This window comes from Neovison vison, chromosome 6 (genome assembly GCF_020171115.1).
Source record: "Neovison vison isolate M4711 chromosome 6, ASM_NN_V1, whole genome shotgun sequence".
Classification (NCBI taxonomy): domain Eukaryota; kingdom Metazoa; phylum Chordata; class Mammalia; order Carnivora; family Mustelidae; genus Neogale; species Neogale vison.
The window spans coordinates 200,479,271-200,499,662 of NC_058096.1; the positions used below are offsets into that span (position 1 = coordinate 200,479,271).

General features: G+C 52.8%; 1 protein-coding gene across 2 annotated transcripts; it reads left to right on the forward strand.

The window, feature by feature from the left end:
* The first annotated feature begins 296 nt into the window (after positions 1 to 296).
* WNT5A (Wnt family member 5A) lies at positions 297 to 18,307 on the forward strand. 2 transcript variants are annotated; one of them, XM_044253361.1, is made up of 5 exons: positions 297 to 1,480; positions 7,493 to 7,626; positions 8,842 to 9,092; positions 13,486 to 13,778; positions 17,701 to 18,307. In XM_044253361.1, the coding sequence occupies exons 1-5, from the start codon at positions 1,475 to 1,477 to the stop codon at positions 18,157 to 18,159; spliced, it is 1,143 nt and encodes a 380-aa protein (XP_044109296.1). In that variant the 5' UTR covers positions 297 to 1,474; the 3' UTR covers positions 18,160 to 18,307. The 2 variants fall into 2 exon arrangements, with proteins under 2 accessions (XP_044109296.1, XP_044109297.1); XM_044253362.1 differs by lacking the exon at positions 297 to 1,480 and adding an exon at positions 5,443 to 5,466.
* Positions 18,308 to 20,392: the final 2,085 nt, after the last annotated feature.

A 20,392-nucleotide genomic window follows, 5' to 3' on the forward strand; every position in this document is an offset into this window, starting at 1 on the left:
CTACAACTTTAAAAAAAATTTTTTTTCCCTCTAAGAACAGCAGGGGAAAGAGGAGTCCGGAGAGAGGGAGAGAGAGTGAGGCAGTTGGCTAGGAGGGCCGGGGGTGGGTGGGGGGGGTCGCGGTCCCTGCGGCGGGTCAGTCTGGCTGCGGGGCGCAGGATCGCGTGGAAGGTTGCTGCGAGCTCCAAGGCGCCGCCTCCGCCGCCCAGAGTCCGGTTCGGTGCGGCTGCTGCCGAGCGAGCTCCTCCCGCCGCCGCCGCCGCCGCCGCCGCGCCGTGTCCCCGACCGCCCGCCGCCCGCCTGCTCGCCAGCCCGCCCCTCGGGCCCCGGCGCCAGACGAGGAGGTGGGCAGCCGCGCCAGCCATGGACCGCCAGAGCTGAAGGGCCGCCGCGGAGCCCCTGGCCCTCGCCCCTTCCCAGCCCACGCCCGCGGTGCCCTCGCCCCTCTTCGCCCTTCGCCTGGGGAAGGCGGGGGAAAGACGGGGATTAACCCGAAGAGAGAAAGAGGGGAGGGGGGAGCCAGTGTCTCCCCCGGGGCAATCGCTCATCGCCCCCGAAACCGCCGCGCAGAGCGTTCGAGGGACGACTTTTACCCATTTTGCGCCCCCTTTTTGCCAAACCCTAAAATGAAAGGACAAAAGTTGGCGCTGACTCTTGTAGTCCGGATGGCGACTTGTGCATTTTCAGCGGCATCTCCCGGAGAAAAAGCCATGCGCGCCTGATTGTTCTGTGGCCCCAAAGCTTCAGTGTGTGTGGGGGTGGGTGGGTGGTGGGTGTGTGTCTGTGTCTGTGTGTGTACACAGACGTCCACACACTCACTAGCGGCCGCAGGATCAGCGCCTGGAAGCAGACGTTTCGGCCACAGACTTGGAGAGGAGGAGCTGGAGATCAGGAGGCGTGAGCCGCCGGGAGTTTGCAGAATCCGTGGTGTGAATGAACTGGGGGCACCTGGGCGCGCGGATCGCCCCCGCCCCCGCCCCGGGCCAGAGTTGAGTAGTGGGGCATTTTTTTCACCCTCTTGTGAAGAATTTTTTTTTTTTATTATTTGTTGTAAAGTCTTTTGCACAATCACGCCCACATTTGGGGTTGGAAAGCCCTAATTACCGCCGTCGCTGATGGACGTTGGAGAGGGAGCGCCTCGCCGAGGAACAGTCGCCTGCACGCCCTCGCCGGACCCGCGGCTCCCTTGTTGCGCGCCGGCTCGGCTTTGCTCCTGCTGCCGGCCGGCGGGCTTCGGCGCCCCCTCGGCTCCCGGGCGCATCCCGGCGCTGCTCCGGCTCTGGCCCTCGGACTCGGGCGCCAGTGACCGCTTCGCCACCGATTTCCTGCGCCTGCCGGACGCGCCCAGGAGGAGCCCGAAGCTCTGCGCGGGATCGTCCCCCCAGGCTTAACCCGGCCGCTCCGCTCGGATTCCTTGGCTGCCCTCGCTCTGGTGGCGACTTCCTCCCCGCGGCCGCGTCCCCTCCCCCTCGCCATGAAGGTAGGTGTTCTGTGCGCTGTCGACGCTCGCCACTTTTTTTTTTCTTCACTTTTTTTCTTTTGGAAGTTAACTGACTCTCCCCCGCCCCCGCAACCCCCCGCATACATACCTGTTCCTATCCTTCCATTTCTTCTACTGCCTCCAGAAGCTAGAACTCCTGCGTAGCTGGCAGGCACTCCTACCCCTTCACCCACCCGCCCACCCTCGCGCACTGCCTCTGTCTCCCGGGAGACTTCTTCTTCCACCAAAAGTTCCGCAAACCTTTTGGACTTTGGAGGAAAAGTGAGGAAGAGCCAGGGCAGAAGAACCGAGAGCGGTTCACCGAGGACTTTATTCTTGCCCCAAGAAACATCAGTGTAATTTACTATGTATATTTCAGTAACAGGATAATGATTCAATTCAACAAATATTTACGAAGCGCCCACTGCGCGGGCACCAAGAGGGTGTGTGGCCGGGGCTCGGAAAGGGGAGGAGGACTCCTCGGTTGGGAGACCGGGCGGCAGGACTAGGAGCCTACACCCCAGAGCAGTGCACCGCCCCCTCTCCCCTCGTCCTCTGTTGCAGGAGGCCAGGTTGCAGGCTTGTCCGGGCCGGGGAATCCCAGCGCTGCAGGCCCGTGTGCCTTTAAGAGTGCCCAGTGGGGGGCCAGTGCGCACCCCGGCGCGGGAGCCGGGTCGCGTTATTAGCATTATTAGCCGCCACTGGGTGAGCTCCGGCACTTTGCCGGGGTGATGGGGGCGGGGAGTGTTGGCAGTGGAGGCTCTAATCCCGTCCTCTGAGAGAGCGCGCCCTGGCCCCCTGCGCGGAATCTGCCGTGTCCTTTGGAAACATTTGGGCCTCCGCTTTGGGAGAGCGGGCGGGGGGCAGTTTGTGAACTCTTGTTTGTTTTAATTGTCAGTTGTATGTTAAAGCCGAGTCACACACTCCGAGGGTCACCGGGAGTTCACTTTTGCGAAAAGTTAACATTTCTTCCTGCAATAGAACTTGTTATTTTCCAAACAACTTCTCCTCTGTCTGTCCTGCAAGCTTCGATCCTTAATTTTCACTTTTCTTTAACCTCTCTCATTTTACTTTTCTAGAAAATAAGGTTGGGATTAGAATTAAGATGTTTCCTAAAGCAAACAAATTCCCGCTTGCCCTCCCAAAAAAAAGTTTTAAAAAGAACCCGAAATCTGGAGCCCCCCGGGGCCTTGTTTTACTCTCCAATTCCAGTTTGGCGTCGGGGCCCCTTCTCCTCTCCCGTTTTTAAATGGACAACCCTCTGTTTGGAAGTCCCTTGGAGCCAGAGGTGGGATCGCATCTCCTCAGCCCCTGCCCTCCCGCCAAGATTCGCTGCTGCCCCAGCCTGATACGGAGATTTCGTTTCTAGACAGCCTCTGCCAGGGGAGTTTCGTGGGGGCAAGGCTGAAAGCGCGCAAGCTGTGGAGACGCCTTGTAAACTGTGTCCGAGTGTGTAGATCCCTGTCCTGGGTGTGGGGAGCGAGGGGAGTAAAGGGTCAGTTGTTCTCCAGTCTTGGGCTTACTAGAGAGCCTTAGTCCCGCCGCGCCCCACAAAAGAGGACCCTCCCCCAGGAGGACTGGCCCGAGAGTCCCTGGCCTTTCCCTTTCCTCACCGGAGCGCGCCGGTGCACAAGGGGTTAGCATCGCGCGCACCGAGCTCAGCTCTTCCCGCTGCCTTTTCACCCTCGCAGTGCGGTGCCGGCTGCCCCCTGTTGGCTGCCTCGAGGTAGGACGCCTGGGAGTCGGCTCCTTGGGGTGGGCAGTCAGCTGCTCGCCTCTGCCTCCCACCTCGGGCTCCGCTCGTCCTTCCCTACCACCAGGTCCACCTCTCTCTCTCGAGGGCTCCACAGAGGCCCCCAGGGAACAAGCTGCTCTGCGTAGCCGCCGCAGTACAGATGGGGCCAGGGGTCCGATCCAGCAAACGGGACTTCGGAGAGAGGAGGAAGGGTTTACCTCGTCCCCGGGGCGTAGGAACAGGAACGTCGTCCTAAGGAGGCCTAGGGTACGGCCTGGGGGCTCCCACCCCTGCTCTGTGGGAAACAAGTGTTGCTTTCTCTTTCTCAGCCTCAATTTCTTCGTCTATTAAAAAGCGGAATTGAAACTGCCCCTGAAGGGTGGGGGTTCAAGTCATCTTTAATTTTCTTTCTCCTTCATTCTGCTCTTCCTCTGGATAAAGTCGAGAGCCTGTGCTTGGAGGTTAACCTGTGTGAGAAGGTGTAAGTGATGTGTGTGTGTGTGTGTGTGAGAGAGAGAGAGAGAGAGAGAGAGAAGAGAAAGTATTGAAGTCTGAAGAGACTCGTCCTGGGATGGAAGTGGGGAGACAGGGAACAGCCCGGCTTGGCCACCGCTCTTCCTTTGGAGCCTCCTTGTTCTCCGACCTGCTGTTCAGTCCAGAGCCGGGGCAGTCCTTGCGCTGATCACTGGGTGCAAAGAGCTCCCTCCACCTTCTCTCTAGGGCTTCCCCCACCCCAAACATACACACAACACACACGCAGCACTGTGGACACAACAAGGCGGTGAAGGACTGCTTGGATCCCTCTGAGCCCAGGCTAGAGGCTTAGGGGAGCCCTACGTCCTCCTCTGCTCCCCCTTTAAAGCGGACCTTCCGTCGGCCTCACCAGGCTCAGCCCCATTGGCTCCCTCTTCTCTCTGGGTACTTCCTGGGGCAGGGCGTCCCAACTTGGCGGTTGCAGCCTTTTGTCTCCCACAATTTTCTGTTTCTCTCCTTTAGGAAGAGATCACAGTGGGGAAAACAAAGTTTATTTCCTACCAAGAGCAGGGATTCTTGGAGTTTCCTATCTTTTTAGCCACCAGGAGCCCAGGTCAAACTCACTCTGACTCCTAGCTGGTCTCCCCCTTCATTTTCATCCTCCCAGACTTGGGGGAACCTAGACTCAAAAAACCTAGTGGAAGGGGATGCCCAGACTGAATGAGGTAGCGCCCATGGGTGAGGGTCGAGAATCTTCTTCCTGCTTTTGCAGAATTTCTCTTTAGGGGCCGCAGAGCTGAGGACTTGGGTGCTGGGCGCCGGCTCAGACCTGCTGGCTCTGTGGCTTGGGAACCTCATCTAACCAGAGTGATGGTTTCCTGTCTCCCACCCCTCATCACCCCCAGCCTGCACCCCAGTGGATAAAGGTGGTTTAGGAACACCTTCAATCCAATGCAGAGGCTTTGGAGGAGAGACAGAATAAGCGTCACTGCGTTGAGCTGCTCAGGCTTTGGAAACTGGGGAGCACGAATGCCCTACCCCCACCTCACCCCTCCCCTGCGCTAGAAACTCTCATGCGCCCGCGGCCCTCCACCCCATCGCATGCTAGGAACAGATTCTGAGGACCTTACATAAGCGGGCTTCTCGTGGCTCTGAAAGTGTTCGAAAACATTTAGCCCGTTCTTTAGTAAACTCAGTCTTTGCCCAGAACTTTTGTTTTACCCCCGGTGTGACCGTCTCCGGAGAGGTCTCATTTCGTACTGTCTTTTGGAATCAGATCTCTTGGTAAACAGGCAAGGGTGTTTACCCTTCAGAGTCAGATGTATTTATTAGTGAGTTCGCTGTGGGTTCTTTCAGTCCTTCAAACTTGTGGGGCCTTTTTTTTGGGTTGCACGGGGATTGGAGCGGGAAGAGGGCCAAGGTGTTTCCGGGCAAGCACGCGGGGTTAAGTGGAGACGCGACTCTCAGGGCTCTCCTGGCGGTTCCCTTTGGGGACACCTCTGGCCTACCCCTAATCTGGAGCTGGGGAGACCCGAGTCTCGGAGACCCAGTGACCTACTCCCAGTTAGGAATGGGCAGACTCTCCCTAGGGTCATCAGGCCCAAAGTCGGTTCGGTTGTGTGGCTTCGCCTCTAACAAAGAGATCCGCTGTAATCCGCCGAATCTGTTATCAATTTCTCTGCTGCCCGCGCCCCGCCCCGCGTGCCCCGCCCGTCGGGAAGCTCGGGAAGTGCGCGCGGCCAGCAGCCATCTCCGCCCGCGTCTCGGAAGCACGTCGGTGCGTGTGTGTCTATTGAACGCATTCGAGTGTGTGAATGTGCATGGGTGTGTTGTGAGTGTGTGTGCGTGCGCGGCCTTGGCCGCGGAGGGGGTGGGAGTCGATTTTGCAGCCTGGGCCGCGCGCGAAGGCAGACCTCGCAGCCCACCCCCTCCCCTGGAGGAAACTTGACACTTCGGGCGGGGGTGGGGAGCGAGACCGAGCCTTCTCTATCTTCGGCTGGGGAAACCCCAGGTTTCTGTTCTCCGGGATGCGCCCCTAGCTTTGCGGCGTTTGGAGAATGAGTGGGCCAAGGGCTCAGAACCCTGGTTAGCGGGCTCGGGGGACCACATAAGCGTTTCCTCTTGGGAGAAGCCCCGAGCTGTCTGGTCAAAAGGACGGCGGGCACAGAAAAGCCGTGGCACGCTCCTGGGCCCCCTCGCTTTTCCAAAGCTGCCTAGGTCCCCTCGGTCCCTTTGACGGCGCACTTTCCAGGCCCTTTGGCCGCCAGGAGAAGGCTCACCTTTCCTTTCCCGAGGAAGGGGCTCCCTCCGGGCTGCCGGCGGTGCAGCGCAGCCGGGTTACACTTAACAGAAACGTAAAAGGGGATTTTGGAAACCCGCTCCTCCCGCCTACACGGGCCACTGTCTCGCGCCCCCGCCGCCTACAGGTGGACAAGTCACCAGTGGGGGCTGGGGGAACGGCCGCGAAAGCTCCCAGGGCCGCCCCCTGCCCCCGAAATTCTTCGCAACGGGAAACTTCGCCGCCGGGGCCCTCTCTGCTCCCTGGAATCCAGGGGCTCAGCCACGGCGCGGGAGCCGGCGCATCTCTGGCCCCGCCGAGGGCTCACTGGCACCCGCGGTGGCCTCGCCCTGCACTCTCACCGTTCGGGACTTAACCGAACCGAGTCTGAATTGGGCTGGAGGGTGGAGCGGAGGTGTTCTAAGGCCAGGCTCACAGGGCCGCGATGGCGAAGTGGCCGACAAGTCCAGACCAAGACCAAAGAATACTGGAGCCCCCCTTGGTTTCCTTTCCTCTTTCTCCGTGGCAGCTGTCAGAAGTGGGGACCGAAGGGGGGTGGGAGAAAGAGGGAAATGAAAAATCAGAATTTGTGGGAGGGCAGGGAAGGGATCCTCTCCCAGGACAGACCCCCTATTTGCCTCAGGGGTGCTAGCCCTTCTCCCCTTCTCGGGGGTGCGCAGAGTGGCCAGAGGAGGCCGCAGGCAAGGGAGGGGGCACTGTTTTCCTTTTTCCTGGGTTGAGAGAGCAGGTCTCTCTCCTCGTTATCCCCAGTGCCCCCCATCTCCTCCCCACTCCCATCTGGTTGAATAGTGTCCTAAGGAAACCCAGGCTGCCCTTCCCCCTCTGGAAGTGGCTTCCCCCAAAGCGGCCTGTAAACTGATTAGGAAACATACGCTGTTAATTCCGAACTGCATTTCCCAGCTGGGCACTCTCGCACACGCCGCTCCCCGGGGCCTCGCCCCCCACCCCCTGCCCTTCCCTCCCGCGTCCTGCCCCCACCCCCACCCCCGCGCCGGCCACCCCGCCTCCTCCGCAGCCGCCGGCGGCGTGCTCCACTAGCCTTCGCGCTCCTCTCGCCCATGGAATTAATTCCGGCTCCACTTGTTGCTCGGCCCAGGTCGGAGAGCGGACGAGGGTGGCTGCGGGTTCCCGAGTGAATTCCCGAGGAGGGACCCAGCACAGCGCGGACTAGAGGGGAGCGAGGGGGTGCGGGAAGCGAACGAGCAGGAAAGAGGCAGCGCTTGGCACCGGGGCTTTGACTCAACAGCATTGAGACATGTTTGTAATCGCTGGCGTGCCCCGCGCGCAGGATCCCAGCGAAATCAGATTTCCTGGTGAGGTTGCGTGGGTGGATTAATTTGGAAAAAGAAACTGCCTATATCTTGCCATCAAAAAACTCACGGAGGAGAAGCGCAGTCAATCAACAGTAAACTTAAGAGACCCCGGATGCTTCCGTTGTTTAAACTTGTATGCTTGAAAATTATCTGAGAGGCAATAAACATCTGCTCCTTTCTTCCCTCTCCAGAAGTCGATTGGAATATTAAACCCAGGAGTTGCTTTGGGGACGGCTGGGAGTGCAATGTCTTCCAAGTTCTTCCTAATGGCTTTGGCCATATTTTTCTCCTTCGCCCAGGTTGTAATAGAAGCCAATTCTTGGTGGTAAGTTCCTTCTAAGTACATATTCTTTGTTTGATTTTCTTTTTTCTAAGATTCGTGGGTACGATGCTGCAGTATTTAAAGCTGAATCGTGAGTCTGAGTGCCTTTATGTGATACATATGTCTATAATATATTTTGTGTATATAACTGGAAATCAGAATTTTCTTTTAACTTGTTAATATCGTCAAGCTTAATCTTTAGCTCTGTAGGGAATGGGACCCTATAAATCTACCCCTTTTTTCTATGAGGCCCTTGTTCAGATGTCTGCTTGTAGTACATCATGTAATAAAAGGGCACCGAAATTCACTTCTCTAATAATTGTAAGCCTATCTATAAAATTTGCTTTTGCCACCTCTAGGTAGTAAAAGCGAGTTCCAGCTTTTATTTTCTGTCACTCGAGGTTATTAACCTTCAGAGTCTGAGGCAGGCAGAGTGTTCTAGGAAGACAGCTGCACTCCAAGTGGGGAAGTATGGGGCTAGAAATTTGATCAAAAGGAGGTGAACCTGAAGTAGTCAAATGTCCTTAAACGAGCGTTTCTCTCTGGTTAGGGGCCTTGTAGATAGACTGCAGTGTATCCAAAGGATTATTTTTGACGGCGTTCTGGATATTTTTTCCCTGTAAATGAACAGCGTTTCTTCTGACTGTCAAACATGACTTGTGTTCACTGGATACCCTGTCTTGGGTCTTTTACAATCACATAAGGGGCCCTTTTAAAATGTCCAGAAACTGGTGAATTTTCTTCAGTTTCTCTACTTGTGTCCCAATTCTTGCACCGGTCAAAAGGAGCTCCTCTCTCCTCTTCCCCGTGTCTAATTCTGTCTGCTTTCACATGCATATGTTTTCAAGGCAGATCCGTCCAATTTGTTGGGGCAAAGGGAGTCCCCTTTCTCTAATGTCAGAGGCCCGTCCCCCGAACCGCCATCTCCCCCATTTCGGAAATGTGGGTTCAGGTAGATGGCAACCGGGGCAAGGAAGGGAGTGAAAACCTAACTGAGGAGCCAGATGGCGGGGTGGGGACTGTACAATACCTCCGTTTTCTGAGCGCAGTTTAAACAGAGAAGTTTTATGAAGCCCTTCTCCTACTTTGTCATGAGGACAAGCAGGAGAGAAAAAGCATCTGTGTGCTGAAAACTCTGTCTCGCTGACATGCTTTCAGGGGGCCTACCTCGAGAGTTCACGTAAATCTTGAACGCACATCTCCCCCCACCCCTTCTAGGTCGCTAGGTATGAATAACCCTGTTCAGATGTCAGAAGTATATATCATAGGAGCACAGCCTCTCTGCAGCCAGCTGGCAGGACTTTCTCAAGGACAGAAGAAACTGTGCCACTTGTACCAAGACCACATGCAGTACATCGGAGAAGGCGCGAAGACGGGCATCAAAGAGTGCCAGTATCAGTTCCGGCATCGGCGTTGGAACTGCAGCACCGTGGACAACACCTCTGTGTTCGGCCGGGTCATGCAGATAGGTAGGACACTGTGCAACAGCTGGTTAAATGCAGATCAAGCCCTCTCCTGAAGACGGGCTTCCGAGAGCACTTAGGAGCTTGCTAAGGAGGGAGTCTTCCAGCTGGTTGAGCACAGGGTGGGGGGAGTCTTCCGGAATCTTCCTCACTACTGCCCCTGGCCTCAATTCCTGTTCCCACACCTTGATGATAATAAGTTTGGGGGCTTCTTTAGTCAAATCAGAAGGGATGCATCAGAGACACCCTTCGTTTTTCTGAACACTGCACTTTTTTCTAAAATGCCTTCTGTTTGGAAGAGAAGCAGACCGCTTATTTCGGTTTCTCAAAAGGAGGTGAGGAAAGATGAGTCATTTATATCCTTTTAAACTTCAAAACTCTTTTAACGGTTAGAAGTCTCTTAAGCCACAATTGAAATGGCCCACGCATCAAACTAAATACTGTCATCTTTCGAATGCTGGCTACGTTGGGAGTGAATAAGGTTTTAATTTTCCTAATATAGATGTTTCCCGAGGCTATAGAGATATATATGTTAAAAGCTTTATTTTTAGGCCCAGAAAGAATTTTAATTAGGAGTGATCCCATTTACATTGTGATTTTGGCTATTGACATACAAGCACATGCTTCGGATCCCAACCTAGAGACTTAAAAAAAAAAAAGTTTTAAATGTATTGCTCACAGTCAGATTCTTTAGGTTAAACGTATCCTTGAACTTGGTAGTGCATGCGGGGAGGAGGTGGCATTAAAATGGGGCCAAAGGCAAAGAATTTGGAAACTCTGTCTGCTTCTGGTTTGGTTTAATAGCATAGGATACTATCTGACAGATGGGATCCTGTGTGTGTTTTCTAGTGTGAATATTTTAGGTCCCTTTAGTATTATGCAAACAAGCCCTTATAATTAATATGACCGCGGTGATTCCTAAAATAAGAAGCCATTTATCAAAGCAATTAACTGTTTAGACGGACTGAAGATAAAAAAGTTGGCTTAATATCCGTCACGGATGGATAAAATGCTTTTATAAAAACCCTGAAAAGTGCATTCATTGAGAACAAAAAAGAGTTGTCAGTGGATGTTTGAGCCAAGAAGCCAAGCGACTTCATATACTAAAATAATACAGGACTGGAAGCCATTCCTCTGACTGAATGGCAAAATGGTCTGCGACTCTCAGCCTGCAGTTTCATAGGGCTTTGTCCTTCCTGTTAATGATTAAAATGTGCTAATGTGTATACTGGGATCCGAATCCAGGAGTTAAGCGGCAGGAACACAGGAGCCTGCCCTGAACGTGGACTGCCCTATCTAGTAAAGTGGGGGTGGTGGAGATGCCCTTCTGCATTGCCTTTTTGTGAGCAAGCTCACAACGTATCAGAATGGTAAGTTGTCAGCTTTCCCTTCTTACCTTGGCCTTAGGTATTCCCCCTAAACTGCCTCCCTCTCAAACTCTGGGAGCACTTTTCCACGTGTGTTTGAGTTTGCACAAGCCATCCATTTTTGATGGGTAACCAGGAAGCAAAACAGCCATTGGAACGGTTTTTCTGTGTCGTCACTGGAACAGGGCTTTGATTTAAGATCCTATGTAGCCTGTGTTGGGCCAAAATGTTCAGAATAAGCTATCATTTGCTAAGTGGATTTGAGTTCTGCTGGAGATTTATTTAAAATGTGGTCCAAGATTCAAAGAGCCTGCCTCCTCAGGGAACAAGCAGAACCTTTGGTACAAAGGCTTATAGTTAATTGTCCCATGCAAATACCCTGTCTGGTCCTCAGCTGTGCGGTACTCCATCTGCGTTGGTGGCTGGTGGCGAGTGGGTGGGAATCGAACTTCCTCCTGGGGCACCCTGCTAAGATACTAGCATCAAGTTTACCCATGTCCTGGGCATCTGAGAGCCCACCCCAACCTCCTTTGCCAAAAGTCCCCCAGGTTCCTGGGGTCTTATGGCAGGAAGCTGCTGCTGGGCTTCCGGAGGAACATGGGGCCCTCTCTTCTATTTATTTAAAAAAGAGATGGAGGGAAGAAAAACCAGAATAGATTTTTGTGGAAGGGGAACATGGACCCAACCCTAACAGTGGGAAATTTACTTGGCTTTCACTTTTCTATTTATGAGTCTGTTTGAAGAGAAGGAGCTAAGGGAAAATTTAAGGCACCTTTGATGTTGCAAGGGGTGTGTGTGTGTGTGTGTACTCACTCCAGAGCACTAAGTACAACCAGGGACATGGGGAGCAATCGTGAGAATCTGACCCTGTGATGGGGCCGGTGTCTGAGAAACTCAGGCTGCCACTTCCATCCCTCTTTGGCTCATTTTTCTAGGGTGCTAGTTGCCTGGGAGGCGCTGTATACAATTGGCCAGTGAAGGGCCCACTCCTCATTTCGGAAACTTTCTCATTTTTCATCACCGCTATCCTTTCCTCCAGCTTTTGTCTCTGTCTCTTCTTTGTCTCCACACTGTGAAAAGATATATAAGAAAGGCTCCATTTTTAAGGGGGGTGAGGGTCTGAAGAGAGGTAGATTTCACAGGGAGGGAACCCGAACTGAACTGATGGCTGCGTCCATAGGCTATTAGCCAAAGAGCACTTTTCAAACTGACATTTTTCCCTGCAGTGACCAATGAGCTAAAGAGATTCGGACCAGGTTTGAGTGCCAGGGCAAAGGAAAAAAAAAAAAAAAAAAAAGGAAATGCTCAAGGTACACCCATGAAAAAAGCAGCATTATTGTGTTTTGTATAAAAGCCCTTTTATGCGCCATCTCCTCGAAAGACAGTGCCTCATGTTCTTCTATCTCCGAAGGACTCTTTATCTCTCTTCCTCTAGCGGCTGCCTTACTGTACAGGTCTCCCATCTGGGGCCACAAATTTTTCTGCACTATCAGTATTAATCCTCAAGTAACTCCCCAGAATCTGTCTGCTCGCCTCATTTCTCTCCACTCCCTGATGTGCCCTGCCTCTCTCATTTGAGTTAGATACACGGAACACCCCTTAGGAACTTTCTGGATCCTCCTGCCAACCACCAACACGCTCCTCAAATTATTCATTTTTTTCAAATTGTGGGAGGGAAGGTCTGTGGTAGCTGGGAACCTTCGCTATTCCTGGAAGGAGGAATCACACATGTCTGTGGATTGAAGTGTGGAGATGAGTCCCAGAGAGGGCAGCCTGCAGGATCCTGGATGGTATAGCCGTCCTCCTCAGACGGACCCTTCTGGTTGGGGGTGGGGTCCTGTTAGCTGTTCTGCTGCTGTTTCCCACCCCATCCCCAAAGATTGTTAGGAAGCTCTTTAAGTGTCAGAAAAACTTACTCTGGTACAGGGATTTCAGCACCAAAAGTGGCCTTTTTTTCTGCCCAGGCATCTAGTTCAATACTTATTTTATAGTTGAAGAAAGTGAGCCCCCTACCCCCCAGTACACCCCAGCTTCAGCGGGCAAGGTGTTAACCCTTTCTCTCTGGTACCACATTTCTATTAAGTGGCTTCTTGTTACACACAGAAACGTCTCCATGTACAAGTGGGAGTTGAGGTAGTCTGGCATTGCCTCCACTTTCCTCCCGATGAATGGGACTCCTCTATCAGTGTTGTACAGGGTTTCAGGAAGAGGAAGACTTTTCGTTTCCCCTCAGATTGTGGTTTCTTCTTGCTTGCTATTTATTCTGATGCTCTGAGGCTAAGGCTGTGGGTGGGGGTGTGGTTTGCAGAAGTCGCATAAAAGATAGCAGGCTGTTAGAAGTAGACCTCCATCTTCTGGAAGGAGAAGTATCAGGTCCATCAGTTTGGGATTGAAGAAGGGGCAAGTTTCACTCTAATACTCTAGGAACAGGTTTAGAAATGTCATCTGGGGACGTCAAGAGCCTGAGACAGGCACCCTGTGCCTCCTGATGGAACAGGGGGAGGCGCCCCCCCCCCCAGGAGGGCTGCTGCAGCCTCTGGGTTCCAGGATTCCAGGGCCCGAGACTTTCAGAGGCCCTAAGCCTAGCAAATTCTGTGCTCCCGCCTGAGGTAATTCGAAATGAAAATGACACCAGACCTTAACATAAGCGTAAGGAGGTCTCCCCACGTTCTGTTCTCCCTCAATGGCTTCTTTCACGTGCGTTTTGGGAAGTAAGTTTCCAGGATTTTCAGGGGCTGGAGGGAAGACCAGTCCAGCGCCGCCTGAGCGCTGTGGCCGCTTCAGTGTCAAGAGTAAAGGTGTGTGTGGGGGGGTCTGCTGCTCCTGTCACTTGCCACCGCTGCGTGTTGGGCGGTTGTCCTGCCTCCTCCCCTGGGGGTGGGGGCCGGCCCCGGGGGTGTGGGTGTTAGGGCTGGGGCGCCCCCGGCCCCTCTGCCCCCGGCCGCTGGGTGGGTGGGGTGGGTGGGGCTCCCCGGGGGCCCTCGGAGCCCGGCCGCCGGCAGGCGCCGGTGACCCCCGCGTCCCGCCCGCAGGCAGCCGCGAGACGGCCTTCACGTACGCGGTGAGCGCCGCGGGGGTGGTGAACGCCATGAGCCGCGCGTGCCGCGAGGGCGAGCTGTCCACCTGCGGCTGCAGCCGCGCCGCGCGCCCCAAGGACCTGCCGCGGGACTGGCTGTGGGGCGGCTGCGGGGACAACATCGACTACGGCTACCGCTTCGCCAAGGAGTTCGTGGACGCGCGCGAGCGGGAGCGCATCCACGCCAAGGGCTCGTACGAGAGCGCGCGCATCCTCATGAACTTGCACAACAACGAGGCCGGCCGCAGGGTGAGTCCTCCGCCCGCCCCGCCTGCCCGCTCCGCCCCATCACCCCCCCCCCCGCCCCCGCCGCCCGCTCCGGTCCGGCTGGGGTCCCCAGGCTCGGCCGCCGGCCCTCCGGCCCTCGGTGCCGCCCTCCAGGTGTACCTGCCCCTCGGTCGCTCTCCCGGGCGTCCAGCCCCTTCTTTCCCTTTCTGACTCTGCCCCTTGCCGCTCCCCTGTCCGCCTCCTTCCCTTCCTCCCTCCCCACCTACACCCACGCCCCCCCCCCCAAAGGCCTCCTCGAGGTGAGGTGAATCATCCCGCCCCGGCCCCCTCCAGCAAAGGTGCTTCTGCAGTCGCTGGACAGAAAAATAAAGAGCTTTCTCTGCCTTTTTAATTAGTCCCCAGTGCCATTGACCAGCCCAGCTCAGAAATAAAAATGTGAATAAAGCTCTCCCTCCTCCTTGGAACATGTTTGTGGTTGGGCTTAAATTTGGGAGAGGCAGTTCTTTATCCCGGGAGGTGCCCAGTGGCGAAAGCCCTCAGCTCAGCTTCCAAGGCTTGGCTTTTCCCTCACTTGCTTTCTCCTTGCCTCTCCTCCTGGTATTAGATAGCAGGCCTGACGGATTGAAGGTTTTATTTTGTTTTGTTCTGTTTAAAGGGTTTTTCTAGGAAAACGATGGCGTTTTTAGGAGTGTGGACTTTTATAGGTCTGCCCATCAGGCCACTCGAGGGTGGTTCTGAATAGAAGAGAGAGCCACGCAGAAGGGCCCAGAGAGACCAGCTTTGCGAGCCCTCACCAGCCTTCTGGGTCCACTCTTTCCTTCCTCTGGTGGGACGCTTCTCCACAACAGTTAAAAAGACCCTTTTTTTCCTGCGGTTAAACACATGGCACTTTATGGCTGCTTTAAAATGAAGGGGTGAAACTTTTCTTAACTTTGGCAGCATTGAAAACCAGGGTCATTATTTTTTCACAGAACCCAAGGTAGGTGCCAGGAACTTTCTGGTCAGAGATTTCACTCTTCTGTATTTTGGGGTGAGGAAAAGGGAAGATAATCACAGAGTAAAATATAGAGGACTGGGAGGAGTCTTAGAACCCTCTAACCACACACCCTCCTTTTTAAAGCTTGGGAAACTGAGGCCCTAGAGAACCACTTCATGGCCATGGGGGAAAAATTGATGGATTGAGATACAAGCCCAGGCACGTTTTTATTAAACTCATGCGTCACAGCTCAGGGGTAAAGGGCTATCGATTGCAGAATTAAAGAAATCTAGGTTAAGATCCAGTTCTGTTCCTTTCCGTGTAGGAGTCTCAGTTTCCTCATTTGCACATCTTTTGGAAGGTCGTGGCATGAACTATTGCTTGGGATTATATGAGGACTGAGTGGGATCATACAGGGGTGGGGTCATACGAAGTTACCAGTGCTTCACTCTCTCCGACCCGTAAAACAGTAACTTCACAGGGTTCAGTCCAAGGGCTGAGTTTAGCATCTGCCTTTAGTGAGTGCTTGATAAATCATAACTTAATTGGTAGATGTTACGAAATGGGGAACAGAGAAGTCAAAGATTATCTAGATAATTCCAGCTAGCCTAGCTTCTCACATTGATGTTAAAAACGTGGAGGTGCTGGGAAAGGACTAAACTCTGTAGATTTTTGCCTGTGGTGCTGTGAGGGGTCACGTTACGGTTTCAGAGCTTCTTTCTCAAGCCTCCCATTGCTGTCTCTCCCCTCTGGAGCTGACCAAGGCCACATCATGGGCATGTCAGCCCCACTCCCTGTGGGAGCCCATAAAACTTGTCCCTGTCCTCACAGGGGGCACATCCCAGTACTCCGAGCAAACAGCAGTGCCCAGGGCCTCAGACCAGACACACCTCCAAGAGAGAGATGTGGTTGACTCTTCTGGGCCCATTGTGCCCATATTGGGTACTTTCACCCATGGAGGGGATTTCTTTGACTTGTCTCATGAAGAGAAATGATCAGAGGCTTAGCAACCAAGAAGAGAAGGTCAAGGGATTTCCAAGTGGAAAGAGGGGGTTTTGGGGAGTTGGAAAAGCACCTTTAATATTAGAATGTCATTTACCATCTACATTTTTAAATAGAGAGTGAGTTCTTTAGGTAGGTTTTATAAATGGAGCAGTAAGCTACGCTTGGATCCTGGCAGATGAGGTTGCAGAGAAGACAGTTTTTCTCCAGGACAGTGGGGGAAGGAAGGAGGAGATTTGGACCCTGTGCCAGGAAATCATATTAGAATCGCCTGGGGGCATTAGCTTTTTCTTTTCCTCAAAGGGGAGCAAAGGTTAAATACATTTGCAAAACCTTTCCACACATTAGCTGAGTGCCTGAATCTCTTTATGCCAAGGGAGTACATTTGGCTCCCCCAACCCGCCCCGGCCCCCCCTTTTAAAAAAACCCTTTATGAATCCTTAGAGGACAAAGGGAGCTGTTCTGGGTGTCAGGCGCCTTCTAGCTCCCTCCAGCCTCTAGGTTCTTGACAGACCTCCTGCAGCTTGCCAGCACCACTCCAACTGTGAAGGGTGACTGGCACAGGAGCTGTGGGCAGTGGGGACTATAAATAGGCAGCCACCGCCTCCCAGACTGCTGGGCACGGTGCTGTGAGGCCAGGACAGCAGACGCTGCTACTGGGAGGCCAAGGTGACCCAGTGAGAGCCCAGGACCAGCACCCAGATGCCTTGGGCTCATCCCCCTGGAGAAAGAGCAGATTCACCGATTGCCTCCCATATGCCATGTAACACTTTCCTCGCATCCCCTCATTTTATCTTTACAACAATATTGCGAGGTTTGTACCATTACAGTTCCCCTTCCCAGATAGAAAGAGGAGGCTCTGAGAGGTAAAGCCAGTTGCCTCAATGCCAGGGCCCAGTTAGGACAAAACTCACATCCGCCTAGGTCCGATGTGGGCGCTCTTTCTTACACAGTGTGGGGAAGGGTTAGGAACTGTGCAGGACCCAGGAGTGAGAAAGCCTGAGATCCAGACCTGGTTTCCCCACATTCCAGCTGTGTGGCCTGTGCGGGACACTTACCCTCTCTGTGCCATGGGCCATCATCTAATCCATTATAATGTTATTTGGGAGGCTTTAATGAGATAAATAGTATAAAGTCTCTGATGACAGTGCCTGGGACACTAATAATAATAGTGACTAAGATTTGAACGCTGATCCCACCGGGGCTGCTCCCTGCACCCCGCCCTCCTGCTTAGCAGCTGGGTGCCCATGGGCACGTCACTGAGCATGAGCTTGGAGCCCAGCCACCTGGTTTCAAATCCTGGCAGCCCTCCCTTCCTGGATAACTCTGTGGCCCTCACTTTTCCTCTCTGTGAGATGGGTCAGATACTAGCCTTGCCCTAATAGGCTGGCAGAGGGGATTCACCCAGGTGAGGAAGGCAGGAATTGTGGATAGTCTCTGGGATCAGTGTTCAGGACATTATCCTGGGGAAAAAAGAAGCAACTGGAGTGTTTTTCTGTTACCATTTAAAAGTTGGTTGTTGCTTCCGGTGAGGTATACTAATGAGAGGTTAAGAGCCCATTTATTTTGTAGATTTTTTAAAGAAGGCAACACCTGGGCGCCTGGGTGGCTCACTGGGTAATCCTCTGCCTTCCGCTCAGGTCATGATCTCAGGATCCTGGGATCGATCCCCGCATCGGGCTCTCTGCCCAGCGGGGAGTCGGCTTCCCTCTCTCTCTCTGCCTGCCTCTCTGCCTACTTGTGATCTCTCTGTTACATGAAGAAATTAAAAAATCTTAAAAAAAAAAAAAAAAGAAGGCAATATCTGCCTTCTCGTAGCGCAGGAGGAGGAGGAGGAACTAGGCCGGGCCCTGGGGGAGCTGGTGGCTCCCCGGGGGGAAAATGATGGGGGGAGCTTTGGGAACATGCCCTCCCTCGCTCCAGGCTCCTCTGCGAGTGGGTGCGCTGACTGTCCTCTCTCCCCAGACGGTGTACAACCTGGCCGATGTGGCCTGCAAGTGCCACGGGGTGTCGGGCTCCTGCAGCCTCAAGACGTGCTGGCTGCAGCTGGCCGACTTCCGGAAGGTGGGCGACGCCCTGAAGGAGAAGTACGACAGCGCGGCGGCCATGCGGCTCAACAGCCGGGGCAAGCTGGTGCAGGTCAACAGCCGCTTCAACTCGCCCACCACGCAGGACCTGGTCTACATCGACCCCAGCCCCGACTACTGCGTGCGCAACGAGAGCACGGGCTCGCTGGGCACGCAGGGCCGCCTGTGCAACAAGACGTCGGAGGGCATGGACGGCTGCGAGCTCATGTGCTGCGGCCGCGGCTACGACCAGTTCAAGACCGTGCAGACGGAGCGCTGCCACTGCAAGTTCCACTGGTGCTGCTACGTCAAGTGCAAGAAGTGCACGGAGATCGTGGACCAGTTCGTGTGCAAATAGCGGGTGCCCGCTGCCCGCGCCTCACCCAGCCCCGCTCCCAGACCCACTTATTTATAGAACGTACAGTGATTCTGGTTTCTCTTTTAATATTGTTTTATTCCCCTCCTCCCCCCAGCATTGCAACCGGAAGCATTTTTTTTCCTGTTCCCATCTAAGAACTCTGTGGTTTATTATTAATATTATAATTATTATTTGACAATAATGGGGGGGTGGGAACCAAGACAGATATTTATTTTGTGCATCTTTGGAAAGGTAAGACAAGACTTCTTTGGATGGTGTAGGATGGTGTAGGATGAAGGGGGATTACAAGTACCCTTAGTTGTATGCACATCTAGAAGGGAAAGGAAAGACGTTTTCTTTTTCTCAACTGTGGGGTCAAATATAGGACAGGTAGCAACCAGCTGGAAGGGGGTGGTACAGCTCTATGCATGATTCAGCTTCTGTGACCAAAATGGATTGTCAGTGCTCTGGGGCACGTGGAAGGGTCTTGAGAGAACACGAAATGAGACCCACCCCTTCCCTAGGGGCTGCCAGTTGGAAACATTTTCAAACTGGTAATTTAAAAAGTAACAGCAAAAATCTCACATCCCTCCAAGATAATATCATTTGTCTCCTTTTTCTCAAATGTTCGATCTGCACAGGGTTCTGTACCAGTAGCTACTGAAACTTGGGGAACAGGCAGGAAAGCTCCGGAAGTTAAAAGCCTTAGAAACGCCCATATCAAGATCCTGATCTGACGCTGTTACAGGAATTAGGTTATCAGATTGGAAAAGGATCCCCGAATGATTCTGGGTACTAACCTTTTCGTTTGGAGAGAGGTGGGGAGGTTGTCCTGAATATTAAAAAAAAAAACTATAGTGTAATTTTCTTAGGGATGCTTGGTTAATAAATGATAATGATGAAAATAATAAACGAATTCCATTCACAGATCCTCAGCCCAAATAACAGGGTAACTGAACTGGGTGCAGATCAGCCCTGCCCCGGAGTGGAAATCCTGCACGAGGGGGAAACAGTGAAGTCCGCCCTCCCGCTCAACCCCAGGTCCTCTCTGATTCCTCCTGGCCTTGGTGCAATGTGATGCTGGCCAAAAGGCAGCTCCAGTAGGTCCCTTTGATTGTGGGACAGGAAATGAAACATTACAAGCTCCACTTGGGAAACGGTTTGCTACTTAGGGAATTTTTTTCCCCCTCAAACTTTTATTTTGAGGAGCAGTCTTTTTATAGGTTTTAATGACATTACACGGCTAATGGAGTTCCCGGAGGTGTTGCAAGCGTTTCACTCTTGTGATCCTGTGTGTCGACTATCCACTCCAGCTTTTCCTATTATACTGCAGGTATACCCTAAGGCTGTTCCTAGTGTACTTGAACAGTTGCATTTATAAGGGGGGGTGTGGTGCCTGATATCTCAAAAGTCTTTTGTACATAACATATATATATGCACACACACACATCTATATATAAATATAAATATAATTATATCTCAGTGCAGCCAGTGACTTACAGTTTATTCTGAGGCGATTTCTCCGTCTAGAGCATTGTTACTCTTCATTGCAATCCAATGGGGATTTTTCCAAGTTTTCCAGGTTGAGCTTGGGCTGCGGCCCCGGTGCGAGCGATCACACCTGGAGGGAGCATCACAAAACAGCCTTGTTTCTGAGGAATCGGGAAGGTCTTACTGCGAAATGCATGTTGGTTTGAAAATTCCTTTTATCGGCCTTGCGCCACCCCCTTCTCTCCAACCTCCATCTCTGTACACTTTCCTGAAAGGGCATTATTAGTTTGCCATGGATGTGGAAACGAGAGATTCGAAACTCAGAAGCATTGTCCATGTTTGTGTTGCCGTGGTTCAATTTGCAGAGTGGAAACTGGTGCCTATTAGCACCTGTTTGAGTCCATAAGGAAAATTAAGCTCATGGCATACACAGCTAATTAGAAAAAAAAATTTTTTTTTAAAGCAAAGGACACCTCTTTCCAAAAAGTGCCATCAAATGTGTTCTTATTTCAGATTTATGGTATTTTATAAGTTTGGAAAGACACCCATCTCCTGCAACCCTCCAAGGCTCAGTGACCTTCACAATGACCTCCGCCACCTGTGGCTCTTTAATTTATTGCACGAAGATATTCTCGTCCCCTCAGTTGCAGTGACTTGCAAGCAAAAGATCTTGAAATTAAAAAGCACTAATTAGTTTAAAATGTCACTTTTTTGGTTTTTATTATACAAAAACCATGAAGTA